The sequence below is a fragment of the Astyanax mexicanus genome, chromosome 22 (assembly GCF_023375975.1).
Source record: "Astyanax mexicanus isolate ESR-SI-001 chromosome 22, AstMex3_surface, whole genome shotgun sequence".
NCBI lineage: Eukaryota > Metazoa > Chordata > Actinopteri > Characiformes > Acestrorhamphidae > Astyanax > Astyanax mexicanus.
In genome coordinates this window covers 35370316-35386244 of record NC_064429.1, presented here as the reverse complement: position 1 = coordinate 35386244, position 15929 = coordinate 35370316, and the positions used below count along the sequence as shown (strand labels likewise).

Genomic DNA, 15929 nt, shown 5'->3' with positions numbered 1-15929 from the left:
TAATAAATTATTCTGTTATTTTAATAAATGATTCCCTCAGTTTTAATAAATGATTCCCTCAGTTTTAATAAATTATTCTGTTATTTTAATAAATGATTCCCTCAGTTTTAATAAATTATTCTGTTACTTTAATAAAAAATTCCCTCAGTTTTAATAAATCGTTCTCTTTATTTAATAAATAATTACCTTTGTTTAATAAATCGTTCTGTTGATTTAATAAATAATTCCCTGTGTTTAAATACATATTTTTCTTTTAAATAAGGGAATTATTTGAATACAAATTAATAAAATTGTTTGATTTGTGTTGAGATTGTGTAAATATGAATGAGAGTTTGTTTAAATGTTTTCTTCTTGTTGGTACTTACATAGATGAAAATAGTAATCTACTAAAATAAATAGAAAAACATATTTAAATATAACTGGAACATACTTGGGTTGTGGGGGCTGCTGCTAATTGGTTGTTAGAATTGGGTTAGCTGCTAAACTCTAAAATAAAAGCAGCAATTGCTGTTCTGGACAGTATGCAGATCTCATTAGTTTTAATAATGAAAAGGTAGGACATTGTTCATGTTCTTTCTGTTTACAACTCACTCTGAGGAATTCGGAGCACTACAGAGCACTGACTGGTGTGTCACAGCAGGACCGTGTAGGGTACTACAATCAAAAGTGTTTCAGTACCGAATACTACATACTGGGCAGCGTGTAGTATGCAGTACATACTAGTGCAGTATGCAGTACGCAGTATAGTAGTATGCCATTCCGAATACAGCCTCAGTCTTCAATCGAGCCAACAACCAGCCAATCACATCACGCTCCGAAGATCACGTGACAGGTAGCGCCTCAGTACAGCAGAGCCGCTCAACGCGGCTCACAGCCCCCTCCGCTGCTGCTCTCGAGTAGGTGAGTGTAAAACAGCTGAAAACAGGGCATTTACCTCACCACTGTGGCCATGTAATATCACTTAAACGGTGTAGAAATCATCACTTTAACCAGGGCTCTGTGGTTTGTAAACATATTAAATTAAGATAGATATCCAGATACAAGGGCGTAAGAGCGGGTTTGATATTGGGGGGGACACATTTGCAAATATGAACCAAAGCCCAGCCTTTAGTTTCCTAGAAAAACATTTGCGGAATTATTTTAATCTCAAATAATCTTTTTTTTCTGTATTCTGTTTATTATTAGTTACATCCAAGTAAAGGTGATTTTAGAACCTAAACATGTTACTCCACATTACATTTACTGTTGCTTGAAAAAATGATAAGTGAAAGGCCTGAATTATATACATATGACAAAAACTGATCAGTTATCACCTAATATTTAAAATAATATAACAGATCCGATTATTATTATTATTAATTATGTATTGTATGTTGTATATTTACATTTTCTACAAACTGACTAGCATTGTGTCCCGCACTTTTAATTGTTTCTACTGAAAGCACTTCTTATCATGGTGTCCTTTTATGAAAAAGAATGTAACTTTACGTTTCATAGGGATTTTTCAGAAGTTAATATAAACGTTAGACGTCAGGACATGTGTTCTTACTGTTAACTACAAATGAACAGAAGTCAGATTAGATCAGTGTTTCTTAACCCTGTTCTTACATATTCTATTGCATACTCCCACTGTTCTGCATATTGTAGAGCTTTCTCTGATAATAAAGTAAGTGGTGGTATGATGTGTCTAATACACTGCTGGACAAACATGATTGATTTATTATTTAACAGGTAAACTCAGTAAAGGACTGTTTATTAGCTAATCAGTTGGATCTGGTGGAAACACAATTTTAAGGGCAGTGATCAGGGTTAAGAAACTGCTTTAAACCACCAACATAAAGTACTGTACTAAATTCTAGCTATTATCTTCATCCAGCTTCTAGCTGACTAGTTACCTAAATTAATGAAAATTAAATAGTTATTAGCTAGTCAGGTACAGGGTAAGCTGAACATTATATAGTTTTGTTTTTATTAAACTAAGCTAATTCCAAAGTTAAGCTAACTGACTGTCACAGGCTGTATTTTATTAAGCGCAGAGTTGGTTTGAGCATTTTTAACCAGCTATCAGAAACATAGCAGTTTACATGGTTAGCCTACCGTTACCTTTCTCTTAGAAAAATCGTTGTATATTCATATCTGGTTTAAAATCATCTGCTGCATCCTGATCGCGCTGCTTAATCTGGCAGCGGGGGAGGGGCTCCCCCCCACTAGAACACTCTCCTGCGCACGCCGCAAAACCAGCAAGCTGATTGGCTGTTTCTACTGAGAGGCGAAACTTAATTCCTGAACCGGCTCCGTGATTGGCATTAAGAGATTTCCCATTTACGCAGCGATCACCTGTCTCCTCATTAATAGTACAGCTGATCTGAGCGAAACCATTTTATTTTTGGGGGGGACAAATCCACCTTTTTCTAATATCCCCCCCGGTTCCTACGCCAATGTCCAGATATACCTTGTTAAACTAACTAAATAAATAAATAAAGCTCCTCTGTTCATTTCAGAAAGAGCTTCAAACACGAACACTAGATCAATTATTTATAAATACAGCCAGACTGTGTGGAAGATAATTACTACTGTAGAATCTGAGATAGTAATTTAGTTAGCTAAATTATAGCTACCTATCTTGCTAGTTAGCTGTGGGACTGTGTGATTATAGAAGATACTACCTAGTTAGCTGTTTGTTTAGCAATACCGTATTTACACTTTGCTGCAAAGTATGTTGCTTAGTGTACTGGCCACTGTCTAAATAAATATATTGAGCTATATTACGCTTACTGTACCCCTCTCAGGCCGGTCCTCTCATTAAATAAAGGAGATTTATTAGAATTGCTTTTTACCTGGATGGATGGATGATTTACATGTCCTTCTGTGTGTAGGAGAATATGCTCATATGTTTAATAGTGAAAGTAAGAGCTTTCCCAAGCAAGTTCAATGCAGTGAAGAGAATTCTTTTAAAGAAGAAATTAAAGAGACTAAATCTTATCAGTTCTGAGGATAAACCAGCAAAAACAGCTTCAGTTTGCTAGGAAGCGTAAAGACTGAACTCTGGAGGAATGGAAGAGTGATGGCGCACCAAGGCAGCCTGCAGAATATCCACCAGTTTAAATGGCATCGCCTGTGTGAAAAACTAACCTCACATACCTCCCTGAATTCACGGAGAAAGCAATCGTACTTCAGTGTAGTGGTGCAGGAAAAAATCGATTTGAGCTCGAATCGTGATTCTAACATTGAACGATTCAGAATCGATTCTCACTTTTTCAAAAAACATTTTTTTGGGGGGTAAAGCTACTGTACCGCGGAGCTCTTTAACTGTCCTGCAGAGCTCAGCTACTGTACCCCGGAGCTCTTTAACTGTCCTGCCGAGCTCAGCTACTGTACCGCGGAGCTCTTTAACTGTCCTGCAGAGCTCAGCTACTGTACCGCGGAGCTCTTTAACTGTCTTGCCGAGCTCAGCTACTGTACCCCGGAGCTCTTTAACTGTCTTGCCGAGCTCAGCTACTGTACCCCGGAGCTCTTTAACTGTCTTGCCGAGCTCTGCTACTGTACCCCGGAGCTCTTTAACTGTCTTGCCGAGCTCTGCTACTGTACCCCGGAGCTCTTTAACTGTCTTGCCGAGCTCTGCTACTGTACCCCGGAGCTCTTTAACTGTCCTGCCGAGCTCTGCTACTGTACCCCGGAGCTCTTTAACTGTCCTGCAGAGCTCAGCTACTGTACCACGGAGCTCTTTAACTGTACCGCGGAGCTCTTTAACTGTCCTGCAGAGCTCAGCTACTGTACTGCGGAGCTCTTTAACTGTCCTGCAGAGCTCAGCTACTGTACCGCGGAGCTCTTTAACAGTGCTCTTACTGCCTCTCCCTATTAGGCTACAGAGGGGTGTGTAGTGTCGTGCAACGGTGTTTGTTGTTGCACTGCTAAACTATATAGGATAAAGAAAAAGAAATCCAACCGATTTGAAAGAAACGGAAAAAAAATCTAATCGTGACCCAAATAACAGATTCTGAATCGAATTGTGGGATTCCCAAAAATTCACAGCCCTACTTCAGCAGAGTGGCATTACTGCTACTTAATACCTGACTGGTAGAATTCATACATAAGGTGCACCGGATTATAAGATGCACCAATGATTTTTGGGAAAATGAAAGGATTTTAAGTGCGCCTTGTAGTGCAAAAAATACGGTAAACTAAAGTACCAGGTTATTCAATCACTTCTGTCAGGAATATTCCATCAGGACAATTCCAGGATTCATGAGGCTCATACAGTAAAAGAGTGCAGAGTTTAGGGACCAGGAGATAATCATTTTCACCTGCACCTGAAACCAACACCTGCAGCTTGGCCACGCTACACCTGGAACCGCTGGAGGCGCAGTAAAAAAAAGACTCGAGAGCATAACAGCAGCAGATATGTCCACAATCTTTAAAAGTGTGGATTTATTATTTATATAACAACATTACAAATAAACACTGATACAGCAAATCAGCACAGGAACAACGTTTGACTCCTCTTCCTCAGCTACAGTAACCCAAAAAAAAAAAAAAAACGAAACAAATTATGATTTTTTTTAAAAAGTGATATGAACAAACGCATACAAAAACCTGCATATTGGGAATTCTTTTTTCACTTTAAAACTAAAACTGAACTAAAAAAAAAAAAAAAAAAAAAAAAAAAAAAAGCTCTGGCCCTCTTTATCACAGCCGACGTTATACATTCTATTATTCCGAGATCAAACTATTATTTTAAAAGCGTAACTGGTTCCTCTGAAGGGATCTTCAGTGATTTAAGAACGTAACAAGAGCATAAGAACATAAATAACTAAAGTGCTTTTCTTTTTTAACAACTTTCCTAATATCTCGTCTACAAGAAGTAGAGTTTGTCGGCCAACTGGATGGCGGGTTCCGAGTGGAGGTACTGGCCCGAGAGGAAGGCCAGTTTGTGGGCGTATTTGCACGGTGCTGGGACCCGGATAGTTCCAGGCCAGTTCCAGTACAGGTGGCACATTTTGAAGGTCAACCTGAATGTAAAAAAAAAAGTAAAAGTAGAAAAGTAGAAAGAAAAAAATTAAAATGTTATGGCATTTTAACCGATCAGTGTTAAAGTGATTGCCAATAGAATTTATATTTTTAAGGAGGAAAAAATAAATCAATAAAATAAAAATGAAAAAAAAAAATAATAATAATAATAATACTAATACTAGGGAGATTTTTTTCTTAGTGATCTGTTTTTTCAGACCATTTTTACAATTTGATAATAAGCTAATTATTTGAAATCACCACTGCTTGAACATGATGGCCCTAAACAAGAGAAGTAATTTACATACTGTTACCCATCACTGATTTTCAATATAAATTATATTTTGGAAAAAAATAAAAATAAAATAAATAAATAAATAAATAAAAATAATAATAAAATAAATAAATTATACAATTTTTAGGAACTGTTTTTTGTCAGACTATTTATATATTTTGATAATAAGCTAAAATATTTGAATCACAGCTGCTTCATTATGATGGCCCTTACAAAATAAGTTATCTATATACTGTTGCCCAAAGGCAACAAATAGAAAAGGAAAACCACCACCTTTTACGTTTTAATTAGTAAGTTTACATGAATGTAAGAATATAGTAACAATATAAACAGCCACATACACTTACTTACATATTTTTGCGCGCACACACACACACACACACACACACACACACACACACACACACACACACACACACACACACACACACACACATATATATACATACATATACACATTTTTAATATGTATTACCCACATGTATGCTTCACTGTGTATTGGACATAAATATGCCATGTAACATTATATTAAATGTTTTTGTGCAATAGAATTTTGGCTCTTGCTCATGAATATATTAATACATGCAAATAGCCTCTGATTGGCTCTGCAACACCAGCGAGACGGACAACAGCTAGAAACATTTTAAAAATAAAGACATTTTTGAACTTTTTAACAACATGTGTTTTAACCCGGCTAAGTACAGTTCAGCCACTGACCTAGTCCTATGGTGCTTTCACAGCTGCCTCGTTTGGTCTGGACTTTCAGACTTTTCAGTTTGGTCCGAACCAAAGTATCAGGTGTGAAAGGGGCCGCGAACCACAGTCCGGACCAAAGGACCAGTTTTTGGTCCGACCAAGAGAGGTGGTCTCGGTCCGGATCTTCTGAACCGGTTCTCCTGCAGTGTGAAAGCGCTTTTCTGGATGGTTCCAACTTTCGGACCAATCACAGGAAGCTGAGCAGCGTTCCTCAACAACGGCAGCAGAAGAAGAAAAATAACCAACTACTGCTGACTGTAGTCTGCGGTAAGACTGAGTCGGACGTCCAGCGCGTCCAGTCCCACCCACTTTGTCCACGCCACGCCTCGTCAGTCTCGCAAGCTTGTAGTGTATAGAAAACTTAAGCCAGACGACGCGGGACATTATATTTAAAGTCCTCTAACTGCACTGTACATTGTTTATTTCCGTTCAGAGGCGGAGCTAAAACATGATGCTAACAAAGTGGGCGGAGCTGGATGCACTGGACGTCCAACTCCACCTTCCTGCAGGCTGCAGTCAGTAGTCTCTCAAAATAACCAGAAAAGCAGGAAAAATGAGCCGTGGATACAGCTGCTTCAGGATGAGCACGTTCGTTTGGTGAATTTGAACTAATCTAGAGTACTGTGCCTGAAGATGCTGCTGCTGCTGCTGGTATAAAAACCACAATAGCAGCAGCTCTACTAAGGAGAAAAAATGAATCTGTTCATTCATTTTATCCTTATCCTTAATTAACAACACGCCAACGCCAGACGCATGTCCATCTAAAACCAAGGTCTTCTGTGCGCTCCCTAAACTGCAGTGTGAAAACAAAAATAAGCGGACCAAATATATACAATGTAGCAACATATAAACCTTGGTTTGGACCACGGTCCGGATTTTCAGGTGTGAAAGCACCGTTAAAGTCTATGTAAAAATCAGCAAAATCCACTGGAGATCCTATTTAAACCTATAGTTGCACACAGAGGTGTGTAGTCCAGGTCCAGTTGATTTTTACTTTTAACTAGTGTAAAAAGAACTGTTCTAAACATACACCTACCTATCTCAATTGTACTTGTGAATTACTGGGTAAATCATATAAACACCGCTCACGTTTTGGGTAATGTATGGTAAACGCTCAGTGTATACATGAGATGGGTGAGTTTAGTGATTTATATGGGTAAATGTTTGTATCTGTGAGTGAGCAGTACCTCTGCAGGTGGTCCGGAGTGAGGTTAGCGGTGTTGTAGACTGATATGTAGTGGGTGGGAAGGCCACAGCCTTGTCGAATGGAGTGAGCCATGAGGAAGAAATCCACCCTGAGGATCAGCAGCAGATCAATTTAACTTATTTTTTTTCTCCATCTACTAATTACACACGGTTAGAAGCTTTCTTTCACTTTCCAGAAAGGAAACGTAAGGATGATTTGGGAAAAGTTTGATTATGTCTCGACACTTCCCTTTTTACTACTCTATAACTATACTGCCCTTTAGTAGCATACACTCTCTATATTCCCCTATAAGCTGCCCTGAAATCTGCACCTATATTCAGAAAAATATGGTATTCTTTATTACCAACTCTCCCCTATAGTAGCATATACTGCCCTATATAACTCTTTACTCCGATATAGTCCCATATTCTCTCTATACCACACAAAAATGCTATGTACTACTCTTTACTACCTATACTCCCTATACTAGTCTATATTCCAGTTAGCTGCCCTATACTTCTCTTTATTACTTATGCTCCCCTATATAATAGCATATACTCCTGCATATATGCCAGTATCATATACTCCCTATACTCCCCAAAGTTGTCCTATACTACTCTGTACTACCTATACTCCCCCTATAGCATTATATACTCCTCTACACTGTCCTATACTCCCTATACTACTCTTTAAAACTCTTTATTAACTATAATTTTATTAAAGAACTATATACTCCTCTAAACTGCCATTAACAACCATTTACTACCTATACTTTTCTATAGTATTATATACTCCTCTAAACTTCCCTATACTCCCCTATAGAACCACATTCTCCGTATACTAGTCTATACTCCCGTTAGCTGCCTTATACTACTCTTTACTACTTTATGCAACCCTATTATAGCACATACTCCCTCTAAGTCTATATACTATTGTATACTCCCATAAAAGGGCCCTTTACTACCTATACTAGTACCATATACTACCTTTACTCTTCACAAGCTGTCCTACATTACTCTGTACTACCTTTACTATTGTATACTCCTTAAAACTGCCCTACACTCCCCTAAACTGCCCTATACTCTTCTATCGTACCACATTCTCCCTATACTCCATACAAATACCATGTACTACTTCTTACTACCTATACTACCCATAGTATCATATACTTACCAACTATACTCCACTATAGAACCATATTTCCCATATACTAGCCTATACTCCCATTAGCTGCCCTTTACTACGCTTTACTACTCTATGCTCCCATAAACTGTTCTTTACTACCTATACTAGTATCATATACTCCCTATACTTTCCAAAGTTACCCTATACTACTCTGTACTACATATAATCCCCCTATATTGGTATATACTCCTCTACACTGCCCTCTACTCCCTATACTACTCTTTATTAGCAAGTACTCAATATATTACCCTATACACTCTCTGTACTTCAATACCCTATATCTTCATATACTACACTATACTCTACCTTTTGCATAGAACGATAACAAATTCTCTGTTCTCAAATTAATAGTTAGTTCAGCACTGACCAGTCTTTGTTTGTGACCGTGTGGTCGAGCACCGTTCCCGGGGGAGGAGTCCCGAAGCGCTCCCCTCCGTACGAGTACAGCGTCGTACTGATTCTCTTCTGCACCACAATGAACGTCAGCTTCGGCTCATAGTTCGGAAACGTCTCGAAGCATTTCAGGATCTGAGGAATCTCGTACTGTTCCACCGTTTTCAGCTGCCCGTCCGACACTCCGTCACGGTAGATCACGATCTTCTCTGGGAAGCTGTGGTTCATCTGGTGGACAGTCAGAGATTAATAATCAAAAGAGACAATCTGATCTACTAGCTTTCTGAGATGTGTGGTTATTTAAAACTAAAACTAAACGGGTTGAGTAGCTTATGAGCCAACTGCTTTCCCCATAAGTTATTAGTAAATTAAAGTTTAGAACGTTTTTACACCTGCAAGTTTAGACCAAAATGAAAAATAAAAGTTAGCTTTTTTCTAATATTGTATTGTGTACTGCAATTACTCAGATTACCTTATTTTTCGCACTATAAGCCACACCGGATAATAAGGTGCACTTAGGCCTGTCATCACAATAATTGCAATATCGATTTATTGTACAATAAATGGACATGGCCTCAATATTTTTTTGATAATCATGATATTTTTCATCTATTGTGTTTATTTGTATGTTTCTTCACATATATAATATATATAAATATTTTAGTCAGTCATGCTTCAATAACTCAATGACTCCATAACATACACACAGTGTGGATTAAAGTAGGTTAAGAAATAAGTATATAATTCCCAAAATAATTATAATTCTTATAAATCTTTAAAAAGTGTATAATTACTTTTTTATGCTGTTCTGTTATCATTATGTCAGTGGTATTTAAAAGTTGTGAAATTACAAAAAATATCGTGTATCGCAATAATTTCTGGGACAATATATCGTCCACAAAAGATTCTAATCGTGACAGGCCTAGGTGCACTATCAATGAATGTCTATTTTCATACACAAGGTGCACCATTTAGCCATGGTTAGTGCTAGTAAATGCCGACCGACAGCGCTACACAGAGGAACCCTGCCTGTTCCTGTTATGTGTGTTTATAAATATGATTTAATCTACAGTTACAGTAGATACAGAATCACCAGCACTGTAAACTGCTTTACCCATACTACGTGATGCACCTGACAACCAAGGGGAGTCAGATTTTAGCATTAGAATAACACCACTTTTTTTTTTTCTTCGTCTTGTTTAATAGGTGACAATAGCCAAAGAGTTGATTTAGGGCGTGTCAATGTGTCTTTGCCATCATAACGACGGGAAAAGTACAGTAAAAGGCATTAACTACTTCTCTTAATTAATCATGGGTGTGGTTATAAACCAATCAGAGTGTCTCTTGCTCATCATTCTCTTTCAGAGTAGAGTCAGGTGAGCTCTGACTTTGGTGGATTGCTATTTTAAAGGTGCAGCTACCTGGACGTGTCCAACAAACGCTTCTCAGCAGAGGAAACTGAGCTGCTGGTTGATGCTGTGAAGGAGCTCCAGCAGCTCATTTACGGGAACAGCAATGTTATTTTATTTACTATTCTGTTTATTGTTGATGTAAAAGTTGGGTTTGTGCACTGCTGAACTGCGCCTATATGCCAAGATTGCAATACACCAGAAATGTACCTGAACACACTTCATTTCAAGATCACCATCACGTCCATTAGTGTAGATATATTCAAGAAGCACTATTGCTATTTAAACAAGGCAGGTGAAATGCGTAAAAATAAACTGTTTTAAGATTACAATAATAATAAAGGGCCCTTAATGTACAATACCATGCATAAAAGTGCATGCAATATATATATATGTGTCTGTGCCACACAATAACAATTCATTCGTCATCTCACTTCCAAGAAAATGTGTTATTGAGATTAGACGTGGTGGGACGCACGTTCACCGCAGCGTGTGAATCTTTTACCTCGTAATATTTCTGCAGGGCAGCCAGGAGACACACTCTGAAGCCGTTAATGATCTCCTCGTTGGGCATCTGGAACGTGACTCTGGAGTACCACCTCGTCAGCAGGCTGGACATGCAGAAATAAACACAGACTGATGGAAAAAGTTTGGGGAAAACGCAATGATTGGCATTTCTGTCCAAAAAGACAATGAAGCTGCCTGCAGTCATTCTTATCTGATAATAAATAACCTGCAGAATTGACCCTGCTTTGGTTCAACAAGCATGTTGATTACATTTGTTAAATATCACTATTTAAGAATATCTAGTACGTTTATTGTTGTAAAATACACTTTAGGTTGAAAATATGCATTATATTTTGTATTACAATCTAGTTTTCACTCTTCATTTTTTATTACAGATTGGACAAATCAAATCCAATATCTATATCTGATATCAGACGAGCAAATTTACACACTAAGCTTCAGAAGACAACTTACTTAACTTAGTCAAACCAACCCATTTAGAAATTAATCAGGGTTCATACACTTTTTAACCAACAAATATCCATGATTTTTCCATGCCTTCAAGGCAAATGTTCATGACCATACGTTTTTTAAAACATCGACATGGACAATAAACCCAAAAATTAACTAAAACTATAATTAAAATTAATTTTAGTAGGTTGAAAATGAATCTGATATAAATTGACAAAATCTCCAATAGTAAAATGTGTGTCAGAATCTGAGAGCTTCATTGTTTAAGGGCTAAATTACTGTATTGTAACTCTGAGCTGATGTATTTGTTAACTCAAAATATATTTTCTCCATCGATAAACTGAAACACAAAGATTTGTAAAACAAATTTGCATGACTTTTCCAAAAGTTTGATTCACAGGAATGAAAGTAACAGGAATGTAGGAGTTTCTAGCACAGAATTAGCAAAAACATGAAAAATAGCTAAATGGCAGCTATGCTAATAATAGCACGAGGACATTGAGCACATTCTAGTGATTTTCCACAAAAAATGCTTTTACATTTAAAAAATAAACCAATAAGATCCAATAAGAGTCCAATAATAGGTAACAGGAGTGAGTGTTAAGATTGAGCTCCTCAGTCAGTTTTAGTTACTGTAAGATCAAATATACAAAAAAACTAATCATGGAACTTAATTCTGGTCTTCCTGTGGTCTTCAGAAAAACTTCCTTTTGTAGATTATGTGACTTGTAGAATGTTCCAGATGTTCAGGGTAATGTGTTACGGGAACAGGACTGAGTGAAAACCCAGGTACACAACTAAAATGTGTGTGTTTAACTCATAGACTGTGTATAGCTGGACAGAGCATCGTCTCTTAAAAGTGAAGCCACCACAGGTCGGGCGCCCCCTGCTGTTCGGCTGCAGAAAGCTGTGTAACTCCACCCATCCCCATAGGTTTCAATGGCAAAACAGACAACTTTCAATCACGTTTTTTTCTAATATACTGTAATTCTACCTCCATTATTTAAATGTAACAGCTAGTGTAACCTCTGCTTATATTGTAATTTTTTTATATCCCCACAGAATTCGTTTTTTAAAACGTTATTCAGCTCTATTCAAAAAAGGTGTGGTTATGGTAAAAGGGCTGCTTATGGGCGGGACCAATAACAGACCGTCAGCTCCGCTCCGCCCCGCTCTGCAGTCTGTGACCGGGAGGCAGCCCTCAGGGGCGGGGCTATTTAAATGAGTAGGCGGTCTCTCCACAGTCTTTCTCCCTCCTCTGGTCTCTACTGCGCAGACTCTGGTCTCTGAATCGCCAAAATGGCGGAAGATTTTGGCTTCATTTTCATTGAATGAATGGGAACGGCGACACGGCGTCCATCTTTATATACAGTCTATGGTTTAACTTAAATATTATGGATTTATTTTTATGAAAAAATATTTTTTTAAAGCATAGATTAGATTTGGAGTCACACAACAATGCAAAAAAAAGGATTTTAAAATATTTTTTATATTTTAGTGTAAAGTTTATAGTTAGAGAGTGGGGACAGGTAACCAATGCTATTTTTTCCTGTGTTCTATGCTTACAAATAAAATTTATTTTAAAGTTATTTGTGTGCACATTTATACATATAATTTCCTGGGGAGAGAAATGGCACTCATTCCTTATAATGGCCCATAAATTAAGTTTACTTTTATCAATAAAACCAAAAATCAACTAAAACTATAATCAAAACTGATTCTAGTAAGCCTAAAATTAATCTGATAATTTTAATAATAAAATGTGTCAGATCCTGAGAGCTCAATTGTGTAGGGCTACTAATTCCTGAATTAAATCTGAGCTGACATTTTTTTTTTTTTTTTTTTTTTTAGCTCAGAACAGATTTTCTTCATCGATAAATGGGAACATAATGATTTGTAGATCAAATTTCCATACCTTTTTTAAAACCTTACGGGTACTTTTATTTTTCCAAAACTTGTCCAGGCCTAAAAAATAACTATTTTCAAATTCCATGACTTTTCCAGGTATTATTAAAACACAGCCAGGATACTGGATTCAAATAGAAAAACCTGTTCAGACTGGCCACGAATCCCATCACTGATCTTTTCTTCTTGCTGACGTCGTGATGGACGTCCACACCGATCACCATGAGGTGTTTCTGTTTAGATTAAATCAGATTAAAACAAATAAAGCAGATCTGATGAAGATAAATAGACTTAGTGTACAGATGATAAACTCTGAATAAACCTCAATAACTCTAATAAAACATAAAACTACTATTTTATATTCTCACTAGAGGAACGCTGACGGTCCACAGCTCTCCTCCCAGCTTGCAGTTCATCTGCAGGAGGATTTTCTGGGCAATGCTGCGGAGCTTCTGTGGCTGGGAGATGGTCCGTACATTAATGGCCTAAAATCAAAGAGGCAGAAGAGAAAAACGAACATGAATATGATTTTTTTATTTAATTATAGCAGAGACTTAATGAAAAGCGATATTTAACACTTTAACCCTTAGAACTCTAGTCTGTTTAGATTAGTTTTTTCTCCGTTTTTGTTTTCAGTTCCTCCTTCAGGTCTTATAACACAGTAATTATATCAGACAGACACATGCCCTGATCTCTTTTACTCCAGAAGACATACGGCTGCTCAAAAATAGAATCATTTAAAATGTAAAAGGAAGCAGAATTGTTATATTTTCCTGGAACTGATCATGTTTTGGTCAAAATTTTACCAAGCGCCTTTTTTTTCTTTTTCTTGTTTTTGAATGTATAGACTTTAAATATATTCACACCTAAGATTTATTTTCAAAAAGGGTTATATTAGAGCATATACGAGTTGAAAGCATAAGAATATTGATGATATATAGTTAATTACATGGATTATTAATTATTACTTTCATAAAATACATGGAGAAACAGCATCAGGTGGATTTATTTATCTTGATCATCAATAATCACACCTCTAGGATACATGTAGATACTAAAAACCTGACACTCAGAGCAGCCTATGCCTTTCAGTATTTTAATCAGGACACACAAAGAAAACATATATACAGGTGCTGGTCAACGAATTAGAATAATTTGAAATAGTGCAATCATGAAATTCTTTGAATGCATTTTTTGTGCAGAAAGCAAATCAGGTGTTCACCGCACCTGTCCTACTCGTTAGACTAATCACAGAACTCGTTACCTGGAAAACAATTTGCTCAGCTGAGCTTTCCAAAAGGCCCATTTAGGCCATTTAACTGTGACACTGTTGTTTTATTGAATTAGAATAATGGAGAAACCGTTTCGTTGAATTAGAATAATTTTTATTATAATTACAATCATCACTTTCTCAGTATTTTGTGGCTGCCCCCTTGGCTTGTATGACTGCCTGAAGTCTCCGCGGCATCGATTTGACCAGCTTGTCGCAAGTTTCCGCACTCACAGCTTCCCAGGCAGTGGCGATGTACTGCTTCAGTTGGTCCAGCGTAGTAGGCTTTCTGTCGCAAATTTTCCGCTTGACGATGGCCCAAAGGTTTTCAATGACATTGAGGTCAGGCGAGTTGGCCGGCCATGCCAAAACTTCAAGCTGTTTTTTAGTGAACCAATCTTTGGTCGACTTTGCCGCATGAGCCAGTGCAAGATCCTGTTGAAATATGAAGTCTTCTTCGCCGAACTGTTCCTCAACAGTCGGAATCAGGAACGTTTCCAGAACATCTTGATATACGGCAGCATTGACAGTCTTCTTGAGGAAGCAGAGTTTCCCTACACCTCGAGCGGACATGCATCCCCAGACCATAACGCTCTGGGGAAACTTGACGGATCTTTTCACGCACTCGTGGTTGTAGGTTTCGCCACCACGACGCCAGACACGAGGACCTTGGTCACCGAAGGAGATGCAGAAGTGTGATTCGTCACTGAAGACCACTTTCTGCCAGTCTTCAGCAGTCCACTCGCCGTGTTCTTTGGCCCACTTCCGCCGTTTCTCCATTTGTTTCTTGTTCAGCATCGGTTTTACTGCTGGAACGCGAGATTTGAAGCCGAGTTCGTGCAGACGACGGTAAGTGGTTGATCTGGAGACGTCAGCGCCGGTTTGCTTGTTCCACAAGTCGGTGAGCTCGGAAGTGGACTTGAACCGGTTGCTGACTGCGATCTTTCTCAGCTGCTTGTTGTCGCGAGCAGAAGTTTTTCGGACGCCGGAACAGTTGGTGCGCTTGCTGCAGTTTTTCTTGAGAGCTTTGCAGACGGAAGACTGGCTGATGCCGAGCTGCTCAGCAATTTTAGTTTGGGTCAAGCCTTGTTGGCGAAGGGCTTGAATTTGAGCCACTATTCCGGTTGAGAGGTCGCACTGCTTACCCATGATTGATTTTACAACTTAGAAATTCTACTCAACCCTGACTTTATACTGCACAGTGAACACTCTTCACAGAAAACAAAAATTCCAGCATTTATTCTAATTCAATGAAACGGTTTCTCCATTATTCTAATTCAATAAAACAACAGTGTCACAGTTAAATGGCCTAAATGGGCCTTTTGGAAAGCTCAGCTGAGCAAATTTTTTTCCAGGTAACGAGTTCTGTGATTAGTCTAACGAGTAGGACAGGTGCGGTGAACACCTGATTTGCTTTCTGCACAAAAAATGCATTCAAAGAATTTCATGATAGCACTATTTCAAATTATTCTAATTCGTTGACCAGCACCTGTATACAAAAGTGTAAACTTTTTAGTCTAAATAAATAAAAATAACTACTTAGTA

General features: G+C 37.9%; 2 protein-coding genes across 6 annotated transcripts in view; both read right to left on the bottom strand.

The window, feature by feature from the left end:
• galnt9 (polypeptide N-acetylgalactosaminyltransferase 9) overlaps window positions 1–15929 on the bottom strand; it is a 334018-nt gene that overhangs the window by 35506 nt on the left and 282583 nt on the right. The window lies entirely within an intron of this gene.
• Window positions 4395–15929, bottom strand: part of piwil2 (piwi-like RNA-mediated gene silencing 2) — a 46284-nt gene continuing 34749 nt past the window's right edge. For all 5 annotated transcript variants that reach the window (XM_049470568.1, XM_049470570.1, XM_049470571.1 and 2 more), the window contains 6 exons: window positions 13483–13599; window positions 13259–13347; window positions 10737–10842; window positions 8797–9050; window positions 7246–7353; window positions 4395–5009 (listed from right to left, as the gene is read on the bottom strand). In XM_049470568.1, the coding sequence (XP_049326525.1) occupies window positions 4853–5009; window positions 7246–7353; window positions 8797–9050; window positions 10737–10842; window positions 13259–13347; window positions 13483–13599 (831 nt within the window). In that variant the 3' untranslated portion in view covers window positions 4395–4852. The remainder of the gene's footprint in view (window positions 5010–7245; window positions 7354–8796; window positions 9051–10736; window positions 10843–13258; window positions 13348–13482; window positions 13600–15929) is intronic.